The sequence below is a fragment of the Triturus cristatus genome, chromosome 9 (genome assembly GCF_964204655.1).
Source record: "Triturus cristatus chromosome 9, aTriCri1.1, whole genome shotgun sequence".
Classification (NCBI taxonomy): Eukaryota; Metazoa; Chordata; class Amphibia; order Caudata; family Salamandridae; genus Triturus; species Triturus cristatus.
In genome coordinates this window covers 71,110,239-71,132,152 of record NC_140592.1, presented here as the reverse complement: position 1 = coordinate 71,132,152, position 21,914 = coordinate 71,110,239, and the positions used below count along the sequence as shown (strand labels likewise).

Here is a 21,914-nt window from a genome sequence, read left to right as displayed (position 1 = left end):
TTATGTACTTCATAGGCAGGTTTTGGTTATTATTGTGCTACAAGTAGTCTTTTGAAGAGAGAGATCTCAAGGCCTGTTGCAGTCAGGTGGAATGCAGGCAAGTCAGGCTGGTCAGTGGAAGGACAGCGCCCATTCTCAGTGTCGGATGGTTATGCTGAGTGCAACTACGAAGAGTTTGTGATGGGGAAAAATAATACCCTTTTGTTCTAACATAGATATTGTTATCTGGCATGGAGTTGTGTGTATCCTGTGTTTAAGTTTTTTTTTTTTTTGCATTGTTCTCATTGTGTAGCCTTTTTGTATTGTCTATAATTGTTAGGGACGCAAGGTGTTGGCAATATTTGTATGATTAGTGTGGCATGTGTGCTTTTGGGAGCGTGTTTGCATGCATGCTCTACTGTTGTGTATTGAGCCCCGCCAGCATTGCCTGAGAATGAATGGTTTGACAGGAGTAAATTGTGGGTGTTGGATCCATGTGCCAGCCTCTGTGCACTAGTCCACTCAACTCTGCACGTGATTTTGAAGGTCCCACATATGTGTACTATGGTTCCAGGAGCTTAAGTCTGGTGTGCAGCTTGAATGTTCTTCTTTGGTCGGCGCCTTAGGATGTCGGGCTTGTGTGATGGACGGGATTGATGTTGTGTAGTGCTTCATTATACCATTTTGTATGGGTGCTGTGCTTTAGTTAGTTGGTTTTATAGAATGGCACCTTAGGACCGAGCATACTGCATGCGTGGGTTTGGTGTCTGGCCTCATAGATCCTATGGAGCAAGTAGTGTCTCCTAATTACTCTGGAATGGTTTCCTCTGAACAGACAATGGAGGTGCGAATGGCATAACTCTGGAATGACGCAATAGGATGTTGATTAGGTGAATGGGTTTATTTATTATTCCCACTGTTTGTACATTATTCATATTGTTGTGATACCCTAACAACCAAATAAAAGCCTGTTAAGCGACAACCAAACCATGAATTACTGTAGTTCCAATAGTGAGCAACACCACCATTGGTGGGCCTATAAGGTAGGTTTGATTGGTTCCTATAGAAAACCATTTTTGCGTTTGAGTATTAGACAAGCCCAGGTTTGCATAGGGTTATTTGGGCTGACCCCTACTTTTATTACATGGGTTTGTTTATGAACCACAGTGAGTGTGTGTTCTTGTAGCATTGTTTGTAATGATTCTTTCTGATTTGTTCTTTGTATAAGAGATAGGAGCAGCATGTTATTTGGGAAATGCTGAGTGGTGTTCACAATGTGATTTATTTGTTTGGTTATGTGGTGAGAAGTGGGTCAGTGTGTGAGAATTTGAGGGGAGTAATGAGGATGATGTGGTGCCTTGAAGTGAAAGTGGTAGAATGTTCGTACCTAAGACCCTGCAGGATGCCAAGTGTGGATGACAGAACATGACGATGCATTGGATTCTGGCGTATCAGCTGGTGAGAGCGTAACAGTTTGTGGCAGTCAGAGGAAGAATTAAAACCTAGCTCAAACTATGCATATAATGATGTGCCTTTTGGCTTCTCCTTTAATAAAGAAGTGCATGCCACCTACCAGAGTGTCTCTTGACTCATCCTTGTGAAGACCTTCCCTCCTTCCACAACATAGACCATCTACTGTGTACACAACCTAACAAGGTTTTTCCATATCTAGCATTCCTGCACAGCAATAAATGCCTTAAGATCTTCAAGTATAGACTATGATAATAGCATTTGAATAGATATTCCCTGTCCCGAATGCAAAAAGTAAAAATTCAGAGGAAATTCAACCTGTTCTCCATCTATAAACCTGTGGTTATCCTCAGACCAACTTATCCATGCCCGTTGGTACAAATAAGACCAAACGTTGTGTTGATGACATTTGAACTCACTTTACCAACCTCTGGAACAGCCTTCCTCTCGTCCCACAATATCGATCGAAAAGATCTGCTGTTAAAACTTTCTTGATTACTGTTCGACATTACCCTCGTTCTTGGCATGAAGACGCAACCCTGATATGTGCAATGCACTTCCTTAATAAAGTGAAGAAGGATGTACTACAAACAAAAAAATTGTAATCTTGCAGTAAGTACTAAAGAGTCTGTGAGTGCCAGCAAGCAGTGCCATTGTGTCAGTCTGCAGTGGGAAAAGCTGGGGGTCTGAGCCTCGTAACTTGGAAATAATTGAGTGTTGTTTCCCGGTTAAAATTCAATGCATCTTCCCCAAACCCGACTTCTTTCTTTATCCACAACAACAAACCTTAAGTTTCCAAAATCTACGACTTACAGCCAAAACATGGATACAATAGATTCAATTACAGAACAGGGAAACAAGAAAGAAAATCTGAAAAGAGACACCATTTAACAATGGGTCCCACTCTGATTCACACCATCATTGCTGAAGATTCATGGTGAAAGTAAGAAATCTGAAGAAACAAAAAGAATTTCTATATGTTTGTAATGCGAACTCGACTATAAACATTCTGTAGCTGTGTCCTGCAGGTATTTCATCAAGTAATGTAATTGGTTGTTAAAAACTCCCCTTTTGTCAATGTCATCAGTATTTTAACTTGGAACTGTTTTAGGTGATCATAATTCAATTGGTTTGTTGGTGATAACATTTGATGATGTTTCAGGTCAGCATAGATTTTGTGGTCCCAATAACTGCAAACTGGACCACAAATAACCTGCACCTGTGTCATGAAGAAACGTCAAAAACAATTGAAACTTTTACACAATGTAATTGGCTGGTAAAAATACCTCTTTTAAGTAATTTTTATCATTATTTTAAGTTGAAAACAATCTTGGTGATTAAAATGAAATTGCAATATTGATTATAAAATGTTATGATGCTTCAGGGCACAGTATTTTTTTTTTAACAAATATTGTCATGTAAATGTAATTTGCAACATTAAATTGTTATTGTTTGACAAAGTTGGACTTTATTTAATTTCCATGTTATTTTCCATTGAGCCAAAGGAAATACGCTTTTTCTTATGTTTTTTTAGGTGGAAAAGAATATAAATAACATGACCATCAAGATACCTCACCAGCTCTTTGTTAATGGACAGTTTGTGGATGCTGAAGGCAATAAAACCTATGAAACCATCAACCCAACTGATGGAACTGTAAGTTTGAGGGGTGATTAAAGAAAGTCATAAAGAGTTGCCATAAGATGCTGTCTAGTATTGATGTCTGAAACAAAAGTGTTCCTTTGTCATTAGCACCTGAATTAAAGTTTGAGGCTCATGCTTGGTAGTGCAAGAAAGCTATGTTCATAAAGTTGGAAAAAATTCACATTAAAGGTGCAACTAGGGGGAGGACTTCCTCCATATTTCCCCGTGGAGTAGCAACTAAAATCGACATTGGGCAATACACATTTGCTTCAAATTTCTCAAAGAGGAGTTTTCAAGTTACAAGAAACTTTGCATGAGTAAGTTGTATGCATTTTAATACTCCTGGAAAACTCTGACTGTCATAATTGTTTCCAGGAGTATGCCAACCATTCTTAGTAAATCCAAGCAAATCGAAAAATTATTTCAAACTTATTACCTCATTAAAGCTTAGCGGAGCAGGAGCTCTTAACTCGCTAAACTCATGGCTGTCAAGTTCGATTTTTTTTTTTTTTTTTTTTTTATAATTCTTTTTATTGAACATCAAAAAGAAAGGTCATGTTATACGAGTGATCATTTTCACATTACAGGGTACAGTCTCTTTTACAGGCGGTATCATTGCGTATTATGTTAACTTACTTTACTACAATGTCACATTTCATTGGCTTCAGAGCATTAATTGTTCGTCAAGGGAGGGGACAATCGGGGGTTCACACACACCTCCACGATACACATTCCATTTAGTACAGAGTGTTATCCATTTCCGAGGGCAACCACGGGCGTCAAGTTCTATTTTGAGTTGTGGGAAGCACGAGGTAATAATGCACATGTTAAAAAAAATGAAATCAGAATTAAAAAATGTGTTACTACAAAACATTTCTGCACTGGCCACGTCCACATCTTCACCGATCACAAATGCTAAAAATGCTTACCGGAAGAGTCGTGTGAACCAGAGCTGTTGAGCCATGAATTTGGGCCGGTGTGTAACTTACAGGATGTTTTTATCTAGTGAGAGGGCCATGGCTTCCTTAAAAGACCTTACATCAATAGCTTTTAAAATATTTCAACCAGTGAACTCTGTTTTGTATTTGAAATCAGAGTCTACCATAAAAATCGATGTTTGTCCTATTACTGATTATACGGCATATTGTCTTCAACTTTGCTCATTGGGTAAATGGAACAGCTGGAAGTGCTTATACCAGAGTAGAGGATAGTCAATATGCCTAGACACCCAGCAATACTTAAAAGGGTCATGTGACATTTATTTGCTGGAATAATTCAAGGGCAATTTAGAACAAGTATTGGTAAAGCCAATAGTTCTTGCCTTTGGGAATTAATGGATTTGCCAATTGCTTTTGGTGGTGCTGTACAGCGTCCGTACAAAATGCACTATGGCGCTCACGTTATTCAACTAAAGCGTGCATACATTCTAAAGGATGTGGGTACCCTTTGCTTTATATTTTTATTTACCGTTCTAAGTAGTGTATGTCATCTTGGATCGAGGAATATACTTTTTAGCGCAAAAGGGCTAATTGAAAAAAAGCACTGTGGTTGTTAGACCGGGGTGGGGGTAACAGGGGAGCAGGGGTGGGAGAAAAGAAAACACAGCACACGGAGGGGCAGGAACAGAAGTGGACAAAAGAGAGAGAGAGATATGTCTCAGGTTTGTGGTGGAAGAGACGTATACGGCCGAGACAGAGCAACACTCATATTAGAGCACTCTGTGCATAATGTTAATTTTTCCAAGGGACTTAAGCTCTCTCTGGGAAATTATTGGGTTAAATATGTCAGCCTGTTTTTGCTTTTCTTCTGCATTTGACTATGTACAATGAGATACATTTAATTATTTCATGTGCCAATACGTAAAATTAGATTTCTTAACATGGATGTTGCTCTTTCCTTCTGCAGGCCATCTGTAAAGTATCTCTGGCTCAGATTGCTGATGTGGACAAAGCTGTAGCAGCAGCTAAGGATGCCTTTGAGAATGGAGAGTGGGGTAAAATGAATGCCAGAGACCGTGGTCGACTCATATACAAGTAAGGAATCTTTGAATTGACTAGCCTGTGGTAGCACTTGTCATAGAAGTAGTGGTTTGTGCATTGAGGTAAATGTTATCTCTTTTGTGCCAGATAATAGTGTGAGTTTCAGATTTGAGATGAGTTGTCTTTCTGTTATCCACATACTCCTCAACTCCTTCCTATGTATTGTCATGTATTGTTTTGCATTTGAACCCTTAATGAATGGCTTGGTGGCATGAGTTTATCTCGTGTGTAATCAGCCAATGCTGGTGTATAGGTACCAGTGATAGTAAACACTGTAATTATGACCCAACTCTCATCCTGTGTGACTTTGTAAGCAAGGCTTGAGTTGCAAGCTGGCTAAGAAACAACCGTCCTCCACATCAACACACATTATTGCTCGAAGAGTTCAGTGATGGGCTGGGTAGAGGAACGGCAAATAAAGAGGACAGTCTTAAGTTTGGTTGAAATTGAAATAAAAGTAATATCAGCCCATTCATGCTTTCCCTCCTTCATTAGACTTGCTGACCTCATGGAAGAACACCAGGAGGAACTGGCAACCATTGAATCCATCGACTCGGGTGCTGTATACACCCTGGCGCTGAAGACCCATGTGGGGATGTCCATCCAGACCTTTCGATATTTTGCAGGATGGTGCGATAAAATACAGGTGAGAAACTGCCAGGTTGATCCTTTACTTCTCACCTTGTCTGTGTTCCCACATATTATTATTGCACAAAAAGGATAAAAAAAATAATTATTAAACAGGTGATGAAGAAAATAATATTCTTCTCTGTGACAAACGGTCACAGTCATGAAATATGTAATTATCATCACCGTATTTTGATTATATTTTCTGCCAAAAAGCTCCATTCGGTCAGCATCTGTTACAAACGAGAGGAAACCTGAAATCAATGGACCTCCTTCACAAACATTGTGTCTGGGTTCTGGCACAGAATAGTCCACATGCTCAGGAGAGTTTAATACTAGTGGTTCCCACACAAATCAAGCACTGGCCTTAGTAGAGGGAAAAAACGACATGACTGATGCTCTTAACACATTAACCAATGTTAAGAAATGTATTTGGAGGAGACAGATATAAATTAACATAATTTTTTTTTAGTTTATTAAGAAATATGTTGGAAACATTGTTAACGCTAAAAGTTGTATGCATGTTATATTTTTATGATTTGACATGTATTTTAAACTTTATGACTATGTATGGATGAAGAAATGTTTATACTAATTATTTGAATGTTACATGATATGAATTTTTCTGTCACTATGTTTTAAAATGTTGGTAAAGTGTTTTATGGCATAGGCCGAATAAAAAATTATTTTTGAACCTGATTTTTTTGAATCACTAAACGGTAAACGCTTCTCAACTGTCTATATAATAAAACAATGCCACACACAGAACTTAAAATGTAATACAAACATCAGTAAGTGGAGCCTAAGATTATGAAAATAAAATAAGTACATATGATCACTGTTGTGATCCACACAAAGCACTTGCCAGAGCAATGGCAATGTCAGGTAAAATTTTAATATTCAGCACTATTAAAAAACAATGTAGTAATCTCAGCTATCCCAGAAAGCTTGGATAGAAGTAGAGTTGAGCCAGATACTTATGGTTTTGCATCAGAAAAATCAAACAATTCCTAACAGCCAAGATTATTAATGACGGTGGCAACTATAGTAGTTGAACTAGTAGTCTCAATTTAGCCGGGCAGGTAGTGGTTGTGGCGCTTATAACTGTTTGTGCAGCTAGTGCTTGGTATCCCTTTTTTAAATTGTTTTTTTACAGAGGGCATCAACCAGATCATTATGGGGTTTGATATTTCTGTAGGCCCACCATCCTTTCAGCCATCTTCAAGCCAGCCTGCAGAATGTACAAGGCATCCTTTATGAACAAAAGAATACAGTGACGTCCCTTGTTGGCATATCTTCCTTAAAGAATCCAAACATATTTTGGGCCAAAAAGGAAAAGTCAAGGGTGAGATGGGGGTGGATCAATATTGGTGATATCAAGAAGAACATCCCCAACTCAAATTCATTTTATTTAATTGTAATGTGGCTAAACACTGTGTAAAGAATTCAGACACACCAGAGAGAGGTTTAATTGGAGTATGGCAGACAGTCCAAGATGTCCTCCACTCTCTAGGCAGAGTACTACCAGCTATGCTTAGAGAGCTGCCTTCAGAGGAGCCACAGCCCTAGTGGCTCTGCTGAATACACTGAAACCTTGCTGCATGGTGCTGTGTTTAATCCGCACAGTCAGCAAAGTATGCTGTTCTTCAAAAACAAACATTCAAAGTGGGAGTTAGTAAAAATCAAAATGTGTGTGGGTACGTTTTTTGTTTTATCTTCGGGACTCCAGGTACCCCTACTGGTCCCAAAGAGGAAAAATCTACTAAATAGGGTGGATATTATGTCATATATTGACCTACAGCCCGATGTCGCCTGGGCTGTTGCTCAGCCACGTTTAGCGGAGCCAGAGTAGGGCCCGCAGGTGGAAAACTGGTGCTTCCCCAACTTTAAATAGAGTGGGGGGACCACAAGTTTGACGGGCGGGCCATTTAATGCTTTTTGCAGATGGCCCACGTCTGCCAAACTTTAAATGTGCACCACATCCTGTTGTTTTAGGATGTACCCCTGTTTTGCCCGTAACAGTGGCACACATTCTGCAGCCTATATCCATGTAACTTTCAGAACACTTCAATATACCAAACACAACCCCCTGTAATTAGCATTTCTTCAGGCAGATGTGTGCCACTCACATACTTCTAGCATGGATACATCCTTCAGTTGCAGTCCTTAATAATTCAATGTGCATGGTTCACACCGTGTGTTGTCTGACATATTTGCTCTTATGACCAGATTCCACAATATCTTGGTATGTGAAAATAAGCTGTTCAACAGTACGTCATTGAACTCAGCAATCTGTGAGTTGTTAAGGGTACTCCATGATCCTACGCATCCATTTATAGACTAAGTAAGGGGCCGCCCGGGATCACCTCATCGCTGCCGTGAGGGGAACGGCTTGCAGGGAAACCACAGCTCCCAGCTGCACCAGAGCTGTCGACGCCGCCAGTGACACTGCGTCCGCGCCCGGAGGCGCGTTAAATGCACCAGCGGGCTCCCGCAGCTCGGGACGCCCGTGATCACCTCAACGCTGCTGTAAGGGGAACAGCTTCCAGGGAAACCACAGCTCCCAGCTGCACCAGAGCTGTCGACGCCGCCAGTGACGGTGAATCCCACGCCCAGAGGCGCGTTAAAGGCACCAGCGGGCTCCCGCATCGTGAGACGCGCGCGGGCGGGCCCGTCTGCACCCGTCAGCGATTGGAGGAGGCCGGACTGGGCCAGACCCCTTGGCTGTTTTATTCCGGATCCCTTTAATTGTTTATCGGAAATTTGGATGGAAAACCAGTCAACAAGACTTACCCCCGTCCAAGAGAAAACAAACTGCTTGTAATAAGTCTTCGAGGAAATCCCCACGGACACAAACACGGTCACAAACGTCTTTACAATCTGGTTTGAACCTAGAGCAGTTATTTGATACTTTATTTACAAAGTTGTAGTTAATGACAAAGGCTCTTTTAGCTCCAATAATGCTAAAGGTGGAAAAAGTTGAGAAACGAGTACATGACTCGATTACCAATTGTAATAAAGGTGCTACGACGCTTGTGCCAAAACCAACGGGGTTAGGGGGCGACTCCATCTTGGAATATGAATCAAATTCAATCTGGCCCATGTTTAAATGTTCTAGGGACTGAGGGAACAACCAGTAAAACTAGTCAGTCAAATGCAATTGAGGAATTAGGATCTGTAGCCCAGAGTTCCAAGGTAGCCCAGGTGAGTAGACCTCAAACTCTGAGAGGGTCCTTCTGCCTACACGTATCCAACCCAATCATGTTATACCTAAAGTCATGAACCAAAGTATACTTGATCTGCCCCCCCCGCATCTTCCCCCTTAGTAGCAGCCTTATTGGAGGTCCCTTCTCTCTCTCTCAAGAAGCTAGGCAAACCACCCATGACCTAATACATAAAGTGACTCATTGGTGTACTTAAAATGTTATAAATTGCCCGAGTATATCATCTGACATCATTATGGCCAGAATAGTGGGGTGGATCAAACAAAAAAGATTGGTGTAGGAGACTGCATAGTTGTCAACTTTCAGAACCCGGAGAAAACTAAAATACTAACAGGCTGCGCATACTAGAGTAGTTAAAACTCCTTAATTAGAGTGGTCTCGCTACAACATTTTTACCCCCCTAGCCAGCGCAGATGCCCTACGCAATGGCAATGGCAGATACCCCGAAAACCAGGTAGCCCTATCAATAAAACAAATATAGTTAATAACTTACCAATGAGTAATCGGTTCCAACCTCTAGCTAGTCCCCAGAATCTGGATGAAAATGACTGACTAGAGCTAGAAGATAAAACATGTTAGGGTACACCTCCAGTTAACAGGACCCCAAACACCCATATATCACCAGTCGTGGACCGCGTTGAAATAATCATTACATCCCCTATTTTAACTCCCACTATGGCTACTCATGAAAAGGTCCTTTCATGGAACATAGCGAGAATAAGGTCTAAAAGAGGGAACTCACTCTGGGAAAACTTTCTCTCTATGTACCATATTATGGCCCTCCGGAAAACTTGGGAAGCAAATTATTGTTTTTACGTAGATGGTTTCATCTTGTTTCAAAAACATGCTATTCCATCGAATATGGGTAGAGCTAGAGGGGGTTTACTCCTAATGTTTTCACTGAAGCTCTCTTGTAGGACACGTCTGGTTGATTGCAAATAGAACTGTCTTTTAAGAATCGTGCCATTGTGTTAGTGATAAATTTCTATAATTCCTTTTCCAGAGGACACGAGTTGGAACATCTGCAAGACTTAAAGGAGTTTTGGAATGTTATGAGGAGACCAAACAATCTTATTATGAAGTAATAATCCTAGGGGATTTTAATATCCACCAATGTTACTTAAATTGTTTTACCAACCAGGACCAAGGGGAGTTCTTTTCCTCATTTAGTCATTGTGAGCATACACCTTCAGGTATTTTGCTCGAAGGCATTCTTTCAAATCATAATTTATGTTGCCTTCAGCAAACAGACAGTTTGGCGTCAGTACGCACTTATGTAGGGAATGGAATGCCAAGCACCATTGATTATATTTTACTGTCTGCTCCACTTGTTTTGTTCACTGAGGATTTAATTGTTACCTGGTCAGGTTTTATCGACCATAATCCCCTTACTGTTGCCATATCACTTCATGTTATTGAAACTGAAGAACCTACCATTTGTCTAACAAATAAAGATATTAGCACCAAAGATCAGGCCCGCAGGCTAAAGTGGGAAACGATAGTCCCAGATAACTTTTTGAATAAATTGTACACAGTCTGCGCCCCTGAAATTGAGTCCTGTTTAGACCCCGATACACAGGGCAGTTCTATCCTAACAGCCTTCGGGAAATTAACAAAACAAATCAATCTGACCTCACGGTTATGGGTGGGATCAGATGCCCGAAGGTCTTAAGGTGGTTTAACGGAGCATATTCAGCGACCCATACGGAGCTTGTACAGGCCCTAAAATACATCCCTAGAGACGAAGCAGAAATTAGGGACACAAGAAAGGCCTATAAGCTAGCAGTTCAGAATAGGAAGAAGGAGCTAAGAGAGCAGGCATGGGATGCCATACAACAGACTAGTGTACTGAAAGATAGTTCTAATTTGTGGTTGGTAGTTAATAGTCCTTTCCTTTCCGAAACTCCTAATTCTAACACTGATTGCCTAATCCCAGCAGATAAATGGGTATCACATTTTGGTAATATTTTCAGTGATGTAAACTTGGGTGAATCTAAGGAGTATAGAGAAGGTGGGCAAACTAGTACGCTACTCCACTTTAGTGTAGAGGAGGTCCATAAAGCAATCGCATCTACATCTGGTGGAAGGGCCCCGATGGGGTCCCGGCTGATTTATATAAAGCTTATCCTAATGTTTGGCCTAGCATTTTGGCAAATGTTTTTAACGCTGCATGCTTACATGGATACCCAGTATCCGGGGAAAGGCAGTCATTGTTCCCATTTTTAAAAAGGGCGTGAAGGATGAGCCCACATACTATAGGCCGATCTCACTCCTAGATTCAGCAGCCAAAATAATGGGCAAGGTCGTACTTTATCGCCTAATGACATGGCTGTACCACCAAAATGTTATTTCCAATCTGCAATATGGTTTTAGGTCAGGTAAAGGGACCTTGGACCAATGTTTACATTTAGTGGTAGGAAAGTATACCATTGCCAAAAAGGGTATAATACATTTGGCGTTCATGGACCTGACACAAGCATTCGACTGGGTTAACAGATCAAAGTTGTGGGTAATTTTAAGTGATATGGGTCTTGAACCAGAGCTCGTGGCTTTTTTACATGCTATCCATGAGAATAATACAGCTGCTGTCAGATATAAGAGTAATGTCAGGCCTCCAGAGGACGAAGAGGCGGTAATGGGGGCAACGATGGGGTCTTTCTGCTGCCCAGAACTGAACAGAAGGGCAAAGAACAATTCATGGACTGAACTACAAAGAAAGAGGAATTCCAAGATGGCGGCCGCTCTGGAAGCAGAAGCGGCAGTCTAGTCTTTCTCCCCACAGGTGTTCCGAGGTTTGGAGAGGCGCGCGCTCCTAGAGGACGACGCACTTCACTGAGGAGATTCAGAGAGTAGCATCTTGACATTAGAGTTCCTGAGGAAAAAGTCAGAGAGAATAGAATTAGAATTAGTTAGTTTGCGCCAGGTTTACAGAATAGATTTCCAAGTCAGAAACCTTTTCACACTCCAAGAAACCCCCTGAAGAGAATTTTCAGGAAGATTTACAGAGACAGTTAAGACGACGAAATTCTCTTCAACCCTCGAGAAGACTTTCAATGCATCTTCGAGTATCCCGAGCAGATAGTCGGAGGTCTTTTGGCGCCATCCGGTGACAGAAAAAAGAAGACCGAAGCTAAGTACATTTGAGAGACATGAGAGATGAATGAGAAAAGTATTTGACAGGAAAGATTGCATAGAAAACGTATCTGATAACTCAAGTAATCAGAAATTCACCCCTTTAGTAGAAAGATTTATGCGCAGTCAAATAGAGATGAAGAAAATAATACAAAATACACTCAACACCGTTCACTAGTACAAGATACCAAGAAATAAGGAAAAGTAAAGTAAAGACAAGTTTAGTACTAGAACCGAATAGAGAGAAAGCATAACTCTGCTAGACAAAACTCAGAAGAAGAGGACAAGCAAGAACATTCCACTCCAGAAGTAAGCCCAAAAAATAATTATTTTTTAAGTTAAGGAAGAAACAAATAGAAAAGGCAAGGGAAAAGAGAAAGAATTAATAGAAAGATGTTTTGTAGGAAAGAGAGTCGGCAAGAAGTGACCAGACCCACAGAAAAGAATTGAAAAGAAAAGAAAACACCACACAACAAGACAGACATACAGAAGAGGGGCACAGTGCTTGAAACCCAGGGTAGGTGTTAAACACATAGAGAGTGTTAGAAGTCGAAGGGAGTAGAAGGTAATAGTGTCGTGTTTGTTTCAAGGTTCTCATTAACCAGAGCTGACAACAGAAATAAGAAGAAGCCGAGGAGAATAGTGAAGAACCGGAGTTTCAGGACCAGTCTCTTCTTTGTTTATTATTTTATCCACTTCCCCTTCCCCCCTGCGGGGTAGTTTCGGAGTCCAGGTGAACGTTCCTGGAACTCTGGCTGCCGTGTAGAGGGTGTTGGGAACTAGCATCTCTGTTCCTGTGCAAGCACTTCAGGATACGTCATCTTGACACTGACAGAGTGAAGTGCCCAAGTGGTAAACTTGCACCCGGACAGAGATGGCAGAAGGAATAAACTTACAGACCTTGGGAGTAGTGCTAGAGACCATTCAAAAGGAGTTGGTGGCAGTGAGAGAAGACAACCAAAACCTGAGGCAGGAGGTGATTAACTCGAGAAAAGAGACAGCAGAGTTAGTTCAACGGGTTAAGCAGCCATTCGGCTCAGGGAGGAACGCCTTGGACTCATCCACTGAAGACCCAAATAGAATAACTACACAAGTGATCCATTCACTGTCCCCAGTTATTCCGTTGGCTCCTCCGGAGCGCTTTAGTGGGGACCCACAAAAGGCACAGTTATTCATCACACAGTGTTCTTTGCACTTTATGTGTCGCCCTTCCATTTTCCCAGATGCGCAGTCTAGGGTGGCCTTTGTTCTGTCGTACTTGAGCGGAGATGCAGCGTCCTGGTCAATGCCCCTGGTTTCCCGGGATGATCCACTGTTACAAAACTATGAAGACTTCAAACAAGAATTTCTTCGAATTTTCGACAGGCGGAGAATATCTCAAGCAGTAGACAATGGACCTGAGACAGGGAAACCGAGATCTAGTAGCATATTTGGCCCAATTCAATAAATTAGTCGTAGAAACGGACTGGCCAGAAAGCAAGAGAGCTGCAGTTTTTTATAGAGGTCTAAGAGATGAACTTAAAGATGTGTTGGCACAGATACCTAATAGACCCACAGAGATCTCGGAATTAGTGGACCTGGTCTTAGAAATAGACTTTCGTCAAGGAGAGAGGAGAGGAGAAAAAAGGAAAGAATTCAGGCCAGTAGCTCCGAGATTTGATCGGGTTCGGCCAGAAGGGAATAAGGCTGTGGACGGACAACAAGGTTCGGAGCCCATGCAAATTGGAACGATAAGAGGTCCTCTAACCAAAGAAGAGAAAGAGAAAAGAAGGGCAGGAAATCTTTGTATGTATTGTGGCTCCAGTGGGCATTTTGTTAAGGGTTGTCCAAGAAAACCGAAGACCCCCTTTAAGCCGAAGGAAAACTCGCAGCACCACCAGTAGCGGGAGTTGGACCGGTGGATGCTAATCAGAAGTCAACTCCAACAGAACATCAAGTGGCTAACACTCTACAGTCGTCAGCTCCACATCTAATTCTATCCATGGTGCTCAAGTTCCGGCAAGAAACGTTGACAGAAGTTTCAGTGATGATAGATTCCGGAGCCACCGGAAACTTCTGTGATATAAAATTTGCTGCCAAGGTGGGGTTACGAGCCATCTTGAAACCCAAGAGTGAACCGGTTCGGGCAGTAGATGGGACGAATCTCTCATCTGGACCAATAGTGAGTCATACTGAACAGGTACAATTGATTTACTGTGATGGACACGAAGAACGGATTCAATTCAATCTAATTGACGCACCACAGTTTCAACTTATTTTGGGCCTTCCATGGCTCACGGAGCATAACCCAACAATAAACTGGAGCACAAGAACCATAGCGATGGATTCAGAATATTGTCAAAAAAATTGTTTTGAAACAAAAGAAGGAACCAGAGAGTGTAATCCTGCTCAGGCCTTGTGCACAGCGGAGATGTCTGTCTGTGCGATAGACTCCCAGAAGATTCCGTCGGAATATGAAGATTTTGCCGATGTTTTTGACGAAACAGAAGCGGAACAATTGCCACCCCACCGGGTTTATGATTGTAAAATAGATCTAGAGCCAGGTTGCAATCTCCCCTGCAGTCGGGTATACGCGTTGACAGAAAAGGAACATCACCACTTGAAAGAATACTTGGATAAATATCTAGCGAATGGATTCATTCGTCCATCCCAGTCACCCGTATCTTCGCCGCTTTTCTTTGTGCCCAAAAAGCAGGAGGGAGATCTCAGAACTTGTATAGACTATCGCGCAATCAATAAGATCACCAAAAAGAACAGATACCCGCTTCCTCTGATTTCTGTTTTATTGGATCAGTTGAAGGGAGCGCAGATCTATACAAAACTAGATCTTAGAGGAGCCTACCATCTTGTGAGGATACGCGAGGGGGATGAATGGAAGACAGCCTTCAGGACTCGATTTGGGCTGTTCGAATATCAAGTTATGCCTTACGGTCTGTGCAACGCCCCGGCTGCCTTCCAGCATTTCATCAACGATGTTCTCAGTGAGTACATAGACCAATGCGCAATAGTGTACATCGACGACATCTTAATCTATTCGTCTGACACAAGTCAACATCAGGAACACGTAAGGAGAGTGCTACAGAAGCTTAGAGAAAACAAATTATTTGTAAAATTGGAGAAATGTGCATTCGGGGTCTCCCAAGTGGAATTTTTGGGGTTTGTTCTATCCCCGGCTGGAATGAAAATGGACGAGCAGAAGGTCAAGGCTGTGGTAGATTGGAAATCCCCAGAGTGTGTCAAGGAGGTTCAGAGTTTCATCGGGTTCGCGAACTTCTATCGAAGATTCATAAGCGAATTTTCACGGAAAATATTACCCTTGACGCGTCTACTGAGAAAAGGAGTGCGTTTCGAATGGACGGAAGAAACAGAGAGAGCCTTTCAACTCCTAAAAAGAGACTTCACGACCGCACCGATACTCCTGCATGCTGACCCTACTGAACCTTTTTACGTGGAAACGGACGCCTCAGATCTGGCAGTGGGAGGGGTATTATCCCAACGGCATAAGGTAACCGGCCAACTACATCCAGTCGCCTATAGATCACGAAAACTAACACCTGCAGAGATAAATTACACCATAACAGAAAAAGAGTTACTGGCAATTAAGGACGCATTTAAAGAGTGGCGACACTATCTCATGGGGGCTCAGCATCAAGTGACAGTCTTCACCGACCACAGAAATTTGAAATTTTTGAAGTCTGCCCGGACGCTAACACCAAGACAACTCCGTTGGTCATTGTACTTCGCGGACTATGATTTTGTCATTACCTATAGACCAGGAGCCCAGAATGGCAAGGCGGACGCTCTATCCAGATTGGGAACAAATGACCAGAAGAATCAAATCAAAGATCAAACAATAATTCCGGAAGACAAAATAATTGGAGCTACAATATCTTCTGACTTAAAGGAGCAGATCCTCAAACGAATGAGCCCAGAGGAAATACAGGAATGGGTAGAGGAAGACAAGGAAAGAAACATTCAGCAACAGTTGCCTTACTTTAAGGAAGCTCTCTACTTGCCAACCCCGGAGTTACGGAATCAGGTGATGGCTGAATGTCACGACAATCTTTTGGCAGGGCACAAAGGAGAAACGAAAACAGAAGAGCTGATCAAGAGACATTATTGGTGGCCGCATATGACCAGAGACATTGAGGAGTACGTCAGAACTTGTGAGATCTGCGCACAGGGAAAATCGGAACGGCAGGCCCCCAAGGGGTTGTTGCAACCTCTACCCACTCCACCATACCCATGGCATACAGTTACACTAGATCTAATAGTGGATTTACCTTCAAGTTTAGGTTATAATACAATTCTAGTGTTCGTAGATGCATTTTCTAAGATGACGCACTTTATGGCCCTAAAAGAAATTCCAACAGCCAAACAGTTAGCCCACCACTTCACTACACAAATTGTAAAGATACATGGGGTCCCCAAGGTCATTATTTCTGATAGGGGAACACAATTTGTATCTCATTTTTGGAAGGCTTTTGTGGGTGGATTGGGAATTGAAGCCAAGTATTCGACTAGCTATCATCCGGAGACAGACGGGCAAACTGAGAGAGCGAATCAGGAGTTAGAGCAGTACTTGAGGTTGTTCCTTCTGAAGCAAGAAGGAGAGTGGTCAGAGTTGTTATGGGCGGCAGAATTCGCACATAACAACGCCAAAAATGTCTCGACAGGTTATTCCCCATTTTATTTAAATTATGGGAGACACCCAAATGCAACTATTAGACAAACGGATATTTCCGTTCCAGCAGTGAAAGATCTGGTGACCCATCTGGGTAGAGTTCATCAAACTGCTAAACAAAATTTAGAACAGGCAAAACAGAAATACAAGCAATATGCAGATAAAAAGAGACGAGAGGGTCCTTCCCTAGAAAAAGGAGATAGAGTCTGGTTAAGCACAAAGAATCTTAGACTAAAAGGAAACAGGAAATTTCAGCCCAGATTCATAGGACCATATCTGATAGAAGAGAAAACCTCACCAGTTAACTACCAGTTAAAATTACCTCCTAAATTGAAAATTCATCCTGTTTTTCATGTTTCCCTGTTAAAAAAGGCATCAGCAGGCTTACGCAGGGAATTGACTCCAAAACCCATTCAGTTAGAATCAGGGGTTGAGTACGAAGTGAAAGAAGTTCTGGATTCCAAAGTAGTTAAAGGAAGGCTTTATTACTTGATAGATTGGAAAGGCTATGGGCCCGAGGAACGATCTTGGGAACTAGAGTCAGACGTTCATGCTCCTAGATTGGTGAAATCATTCCATCAAAGATTCCCTACCAAACCAGGAATGAGAGGACCTCCTTTGTTGGGGGGTACTGTCAGGCCTCCAGAGGACGAAGAGGCGGTAATGGGGGCAACGATGGGGTCTTTCTGCTGCCCAGAACTGAACAGAAGGGCAAAGAACAATTCATGGACTGAACTACAAAGAAAGAGGAATTCCAAGATGGCGGCCGCTCTGGAAGCAGAAGCGGCAGTCTAGTCTTTCTCCCCACAGGTGTTCCGAGGTTTGGAGAGGCGCGCGCTCCTAGAGGACGACGCACTTCACTGAGGAGATTCAGAGAGTAGCATCTTGACATTAGAGTTCCTGAGGAAAAAGTCAGAGAGAATAGAATTAGAGTTAGTTAGTTTGCGCCAGGTTTACAGAATAGATTTCCAAGTCAGAAACCTTTTCACACTCCAAGAAACCCCCTGAAGAGAATTTTCAGGAAGATTTACAGAGACAGTTAAGACGACGAAATTCTCTTCAACCCTCGAGAAGACTTTCAATGCATCTTCGAGTATCCCGAGCAGATAGTCGGAGGTCTTTTGGCGCCATCCGGTGACAGAAAAAAGAAGACCGAAGCTAAGTACATTTGAGAGACATGAGAGATGAATGAGAAAAGTATTTGACAGGAAAGATTGCATAGAAAACGTATCTGATAACTCAAGTAATCAGAAATTCACCCCTTTAGTAGAAAGATTTATGTGCAGTCAAATAGAGATGAAGAAAATAATACAAAATACACTCAACACCGTTCACTAGTACAAGATACCAAGAAATAAGGAAAAGTAAAGTAAAGACAAGTTTAGTACTAGAACCGAATAGAGAGAAAGCATAACTCTGCTAGACAAAACTCAGAAGGAGAGGACAAGCAAGAACATTCCACTCCAGAAGTAAGCCCAAAAAATAATTATTTTTTAAGTTAAGAAAGAAACAAATAGAAAAGGCAAGGGAAAAGAGAAAGAATTAATAGAAAGATGTTTTGTAGGAAAGAGAGTCGGCAAGAAGTGACCAGACCCACAGAAAAGAATTGAAAAGAAAAGAAAACACCACACAACAAGACAGACATACAGAAGAGGGGCACAGTGCTTGAAACCCAGGGTAGGTGTTAAACACATAGAGAGTGTTAGAAGTCGAAGGGAGTAGAAGGTAATAGTGTCGTGTTTGTTTCAAGGTTCTCATTAACCAGAGCTGACAACAGAAATAAGAAGAAGCCGAGGAGAATAGTGAAGAACCGGAGTTTCAGGACCAGTCTCTTCTTTGTTTATTATTTTATCCACTTCCCCTTCCCCCCTGCGGGGTAGTTTCGGAGTCCAGGTGAACGTTCCTGGAACTCTGGCTGCCGTGTAGAGGGTGTTGGGAACTAGCATCTCTGTTCCTGTGCAAGCACTTCAGGATACGTCATCTTGACCCTGACAAGTAATGGGGATCTGACAACCCCCTGGAATGTCAAGAGAGGGGTACGTCAAGGTTGTATCCTGGCCCCCTCTTATTCACACTATATATAAATGAGTTAGGGGATTTTCTAACAACCAGCTGTAAAGACATCCCTAGGTTTGGCGAAAAGATGATCCCCGTACTTTTATCCGTGGATGACACAGTCATATTAGCCAGAACTGCAGTGGGCCTTCAATCACTTTTAGATGGTTTTATAGTTTTTATGGACTCCTTAGATCTTTCAACAAATTTTAAGAAATCACATACTATATTCATTGGTCCTGGAAAGTCCCAAAAAAGACTACATTTTATTATAAAGAGGTTGAGTTAACAAAGGTTCCAACTTTCCCCTATTTGGGGGTACTTTTTGATGAGCGCGTGTCATGGTGCCCACAAATTATGCAAAAAGAGAATACTCTCATTAGAGCGACGGGGGCGACACTAAATTTTGCTAAGAGATTAGGGTCTAAATCCATTCCGGCCCTGATGAGGATATATATAAAGAAAAATGTATCCCCATGGCAACCTATGGCAGTGACATTTGGGGATATAAGGAAGGAAAGGACGTTCAGCATGACGAAGACAAGTTCTTACGTAAGATCCTGGCAGTCCCACACTCCACCCCTGCATATATACTACATGAAGAACTAGGAGTGGGATATATATCAGACCAGATAGCGGCAGCCCCCCTGGTTGCTGGTTGAGTGTTTGGGCAAGCCCTATCATAAACTTAAACCAAATATTAATTACTGACTGTCTAGCGTTCGACAGAGCTGAACATATCCCCTGGCTAAAATACTTAAGGGTATTCACAAAATGGTTAGGTTGCCCTGACTTATTTCTAAGCCCTGAACCCCTGGACAAATTTAAAATTAGAAATCTTAAACAGAAGTTTATGATCAAGCGCCGGGGACTAAGGGAAGAAAAGGAGTTGCTAAAACCAACGGTGAGAAGTTATGTTACATTATCTATGCATAACCAAGTCCAACCTTACCTATTAATCGTTGGAAACCCCTTCCATCGTTTTGTATTAACGAGATTTCATCTTCAAATGGCTCCCTGGCTTTTGGCGGTTCCCCCAAGGCTTTACAAAACCTGGCACTTTGAAACCATTTCTTTGAGACAACTTCTCTGAACAGGAAACCCTTCATTTTTTTTTTCCCGACTATTATGTTTCATTACGCAAGAAATTCATATTACCACTACTCAGAGATTGTCATTTTTCTCAAGTCAGGCCTGCCCTACTGTACCTTCAAATGTTATCTTCCCCCATGGTCTGGTTCGGGGTTGCACGTTTTTTAGCAGGAGCCATTAGCTGCAGAAAAAGATGTAACTGTCTTTATGTTTTTACATGTTTTTATCTTTAGACCCACTATGTGTCACCAACTGGGACTATAGTATTTGACTGAGTTTGCTCTTTTGCACCTTGCACTTTATATAACGCTTCTGTATTGTATGTATTTTAGGTCCCGGTGTTCTGGTTGATATCAGGAAAGCTTTTTAAAATTCCGTTTTTTTAAATTTGTTAATGAAATGTACCGCTGTATGATATGTTCACTTTTATGGCATTAAGTTGCCGAATAAAGCATTCTTGACTTGACTTGACTAAGTAAGGGAACACCAAGACCCTCTTCTCATTTGTTTTATTTATACAATGCTCTAATAAGTTGCACACTCGCTGTACTGGCTGAAGGCTTTCACCTCTCCCTTCTCTGAGTTTAGGGGAAGGGTTACTTTCATATATAAAATATTGGTTTGCTCCAGACATTCAGTGGTTTCCGCCCCAGCTTGCATGTTGTGTTATCTTTCTGCCTGGCCCAGCGCCTCATAGCAATTCTCTCTTGTGTCCCTTGTGTTATTTTGGTGGGGACGTAGGATGATAATTTTGTTCCCTCCTGTGCTTTGAGGACATTCACATTGGGCTGAAGAGTTCTTGAGGGCTCTAACCTTTAGACACATTTTCATATTATCAGCGTAAGTATATAAAGCAAGATTGTGGTATTGAAAGAGAGACATGAGGTGCAATCAATGTGTTGATATTTAATATAAAAGTGTGGGAGGCTGACTCTTGGCGGACTCCTTAAGAAAGTAGTTGTGGTGTCCACCATGAAACAGCCTAATTTTACCCATTAGTCTTCTTTGTAGAATAAGAATCTGAGTCCTGTCGATAGAGTGGCTGAAGGCATTGTATAATCTGTATGTGTGATGCCTCCAGTGGCCCCCTGCCCCCAGTGACTAGCTCACTTCATTGCCGCTTTTAGGTGAAGAGTTTGACTGATGGATTGATTGACGTGGGCTAATGTTTGTTTTTGTCTACATAATGTTGACACTGTCCCGTCACATACTCATTCATTCTTAGTAGTTTGAACAGCCAGTGGATTCCTGCTTTGGGGCCAGAGCTGTTCAAGACAGTGCAGGCAGCTGAAGGCAGGTTTGTCAGTGGAGACATCAGGACTGATCATTGAAATTAGGTCAGTCAGACCATATATATTTTTATTTATTTATTTATTTATTTATTTATTTATTTATTTATTTCGGAGTTACATATAGCGCTAGCCAGACCCGAAGGTATCGGAGCGCTTTACAACATTTGTTGAGATAAGATGGAAACGGTCGATGTAGCATTGACTGCGTGACCTGTAGGGTGATGCAGTCCTTGGTAAGGCGTGCCAAGATACTGTTTTTCTAAAACACAATAAAAAGCCGCATTGTAATGGCTGGTTACCCTGTAGACCACTTCACAACTGATCAATGGCAAAAACTTTGCAACATATTTGCTTTTTAGCACCAAGAACTGTGTTGGCATATTCTGAATGAAACAAAACCATTAATAACAGCGGAGTAAATAAGAATTTATTTAGCAATCCTTTAGAAAAATGAAACATCAGATTAGACAATAAATGTTTTTGATACAAAAAAAATGATTGCTTTTAATTGCCTTTTTCCATAGGGTTCAACTATCCCGATTAATCAAGCTCGTCCAAACCGCAACTTGACCTTCACCAAGAGGGAACCCATAGGGTGAGAATCTTTTCTTCCATTAGAACACAAATCATTAAAAAATTCGATTAGACTCGTAGTGTTTTAAGAGTGTTGCAAGAGGC

The 21,914-nt window shown here is 41.7% G+C and overlaps 1 protein-coding gene across 2 annotated transcripts in view; it reads left to right on the top strand.

Annotated features, from left to right (window-relative positions):
* Nucleotides 1–21,914, top strand: part of ALDH1L1 (aldehyde dehydrogenase 1 family member L1) — a 165,068-nt gene that overhangs the window by 107,674 nt on the left and 35,480 nt on the right. For both annotated transcript variants that reach the window (XM_085624422.1, XM_085624423.1), the window contains exons 11-14: nt 2,984–3,103; nt 4,997–5,124; nt 5,626–5,776; nt 21,761–21,831. In XM_085624422.1, the coding sequence (XP_085480548.1) occupies nt 2,984–3,103; nt 4,997–5,124; nt 5,626–5,776; nt 21,761–21,831 (470 nt within the window). The remainder of the gene's footprint in view (nt 1–2,983; nt 3,104–4,996; nt 5,125–5,625; nt 5,777–21,760; nt 21,832–21,914) is intronic.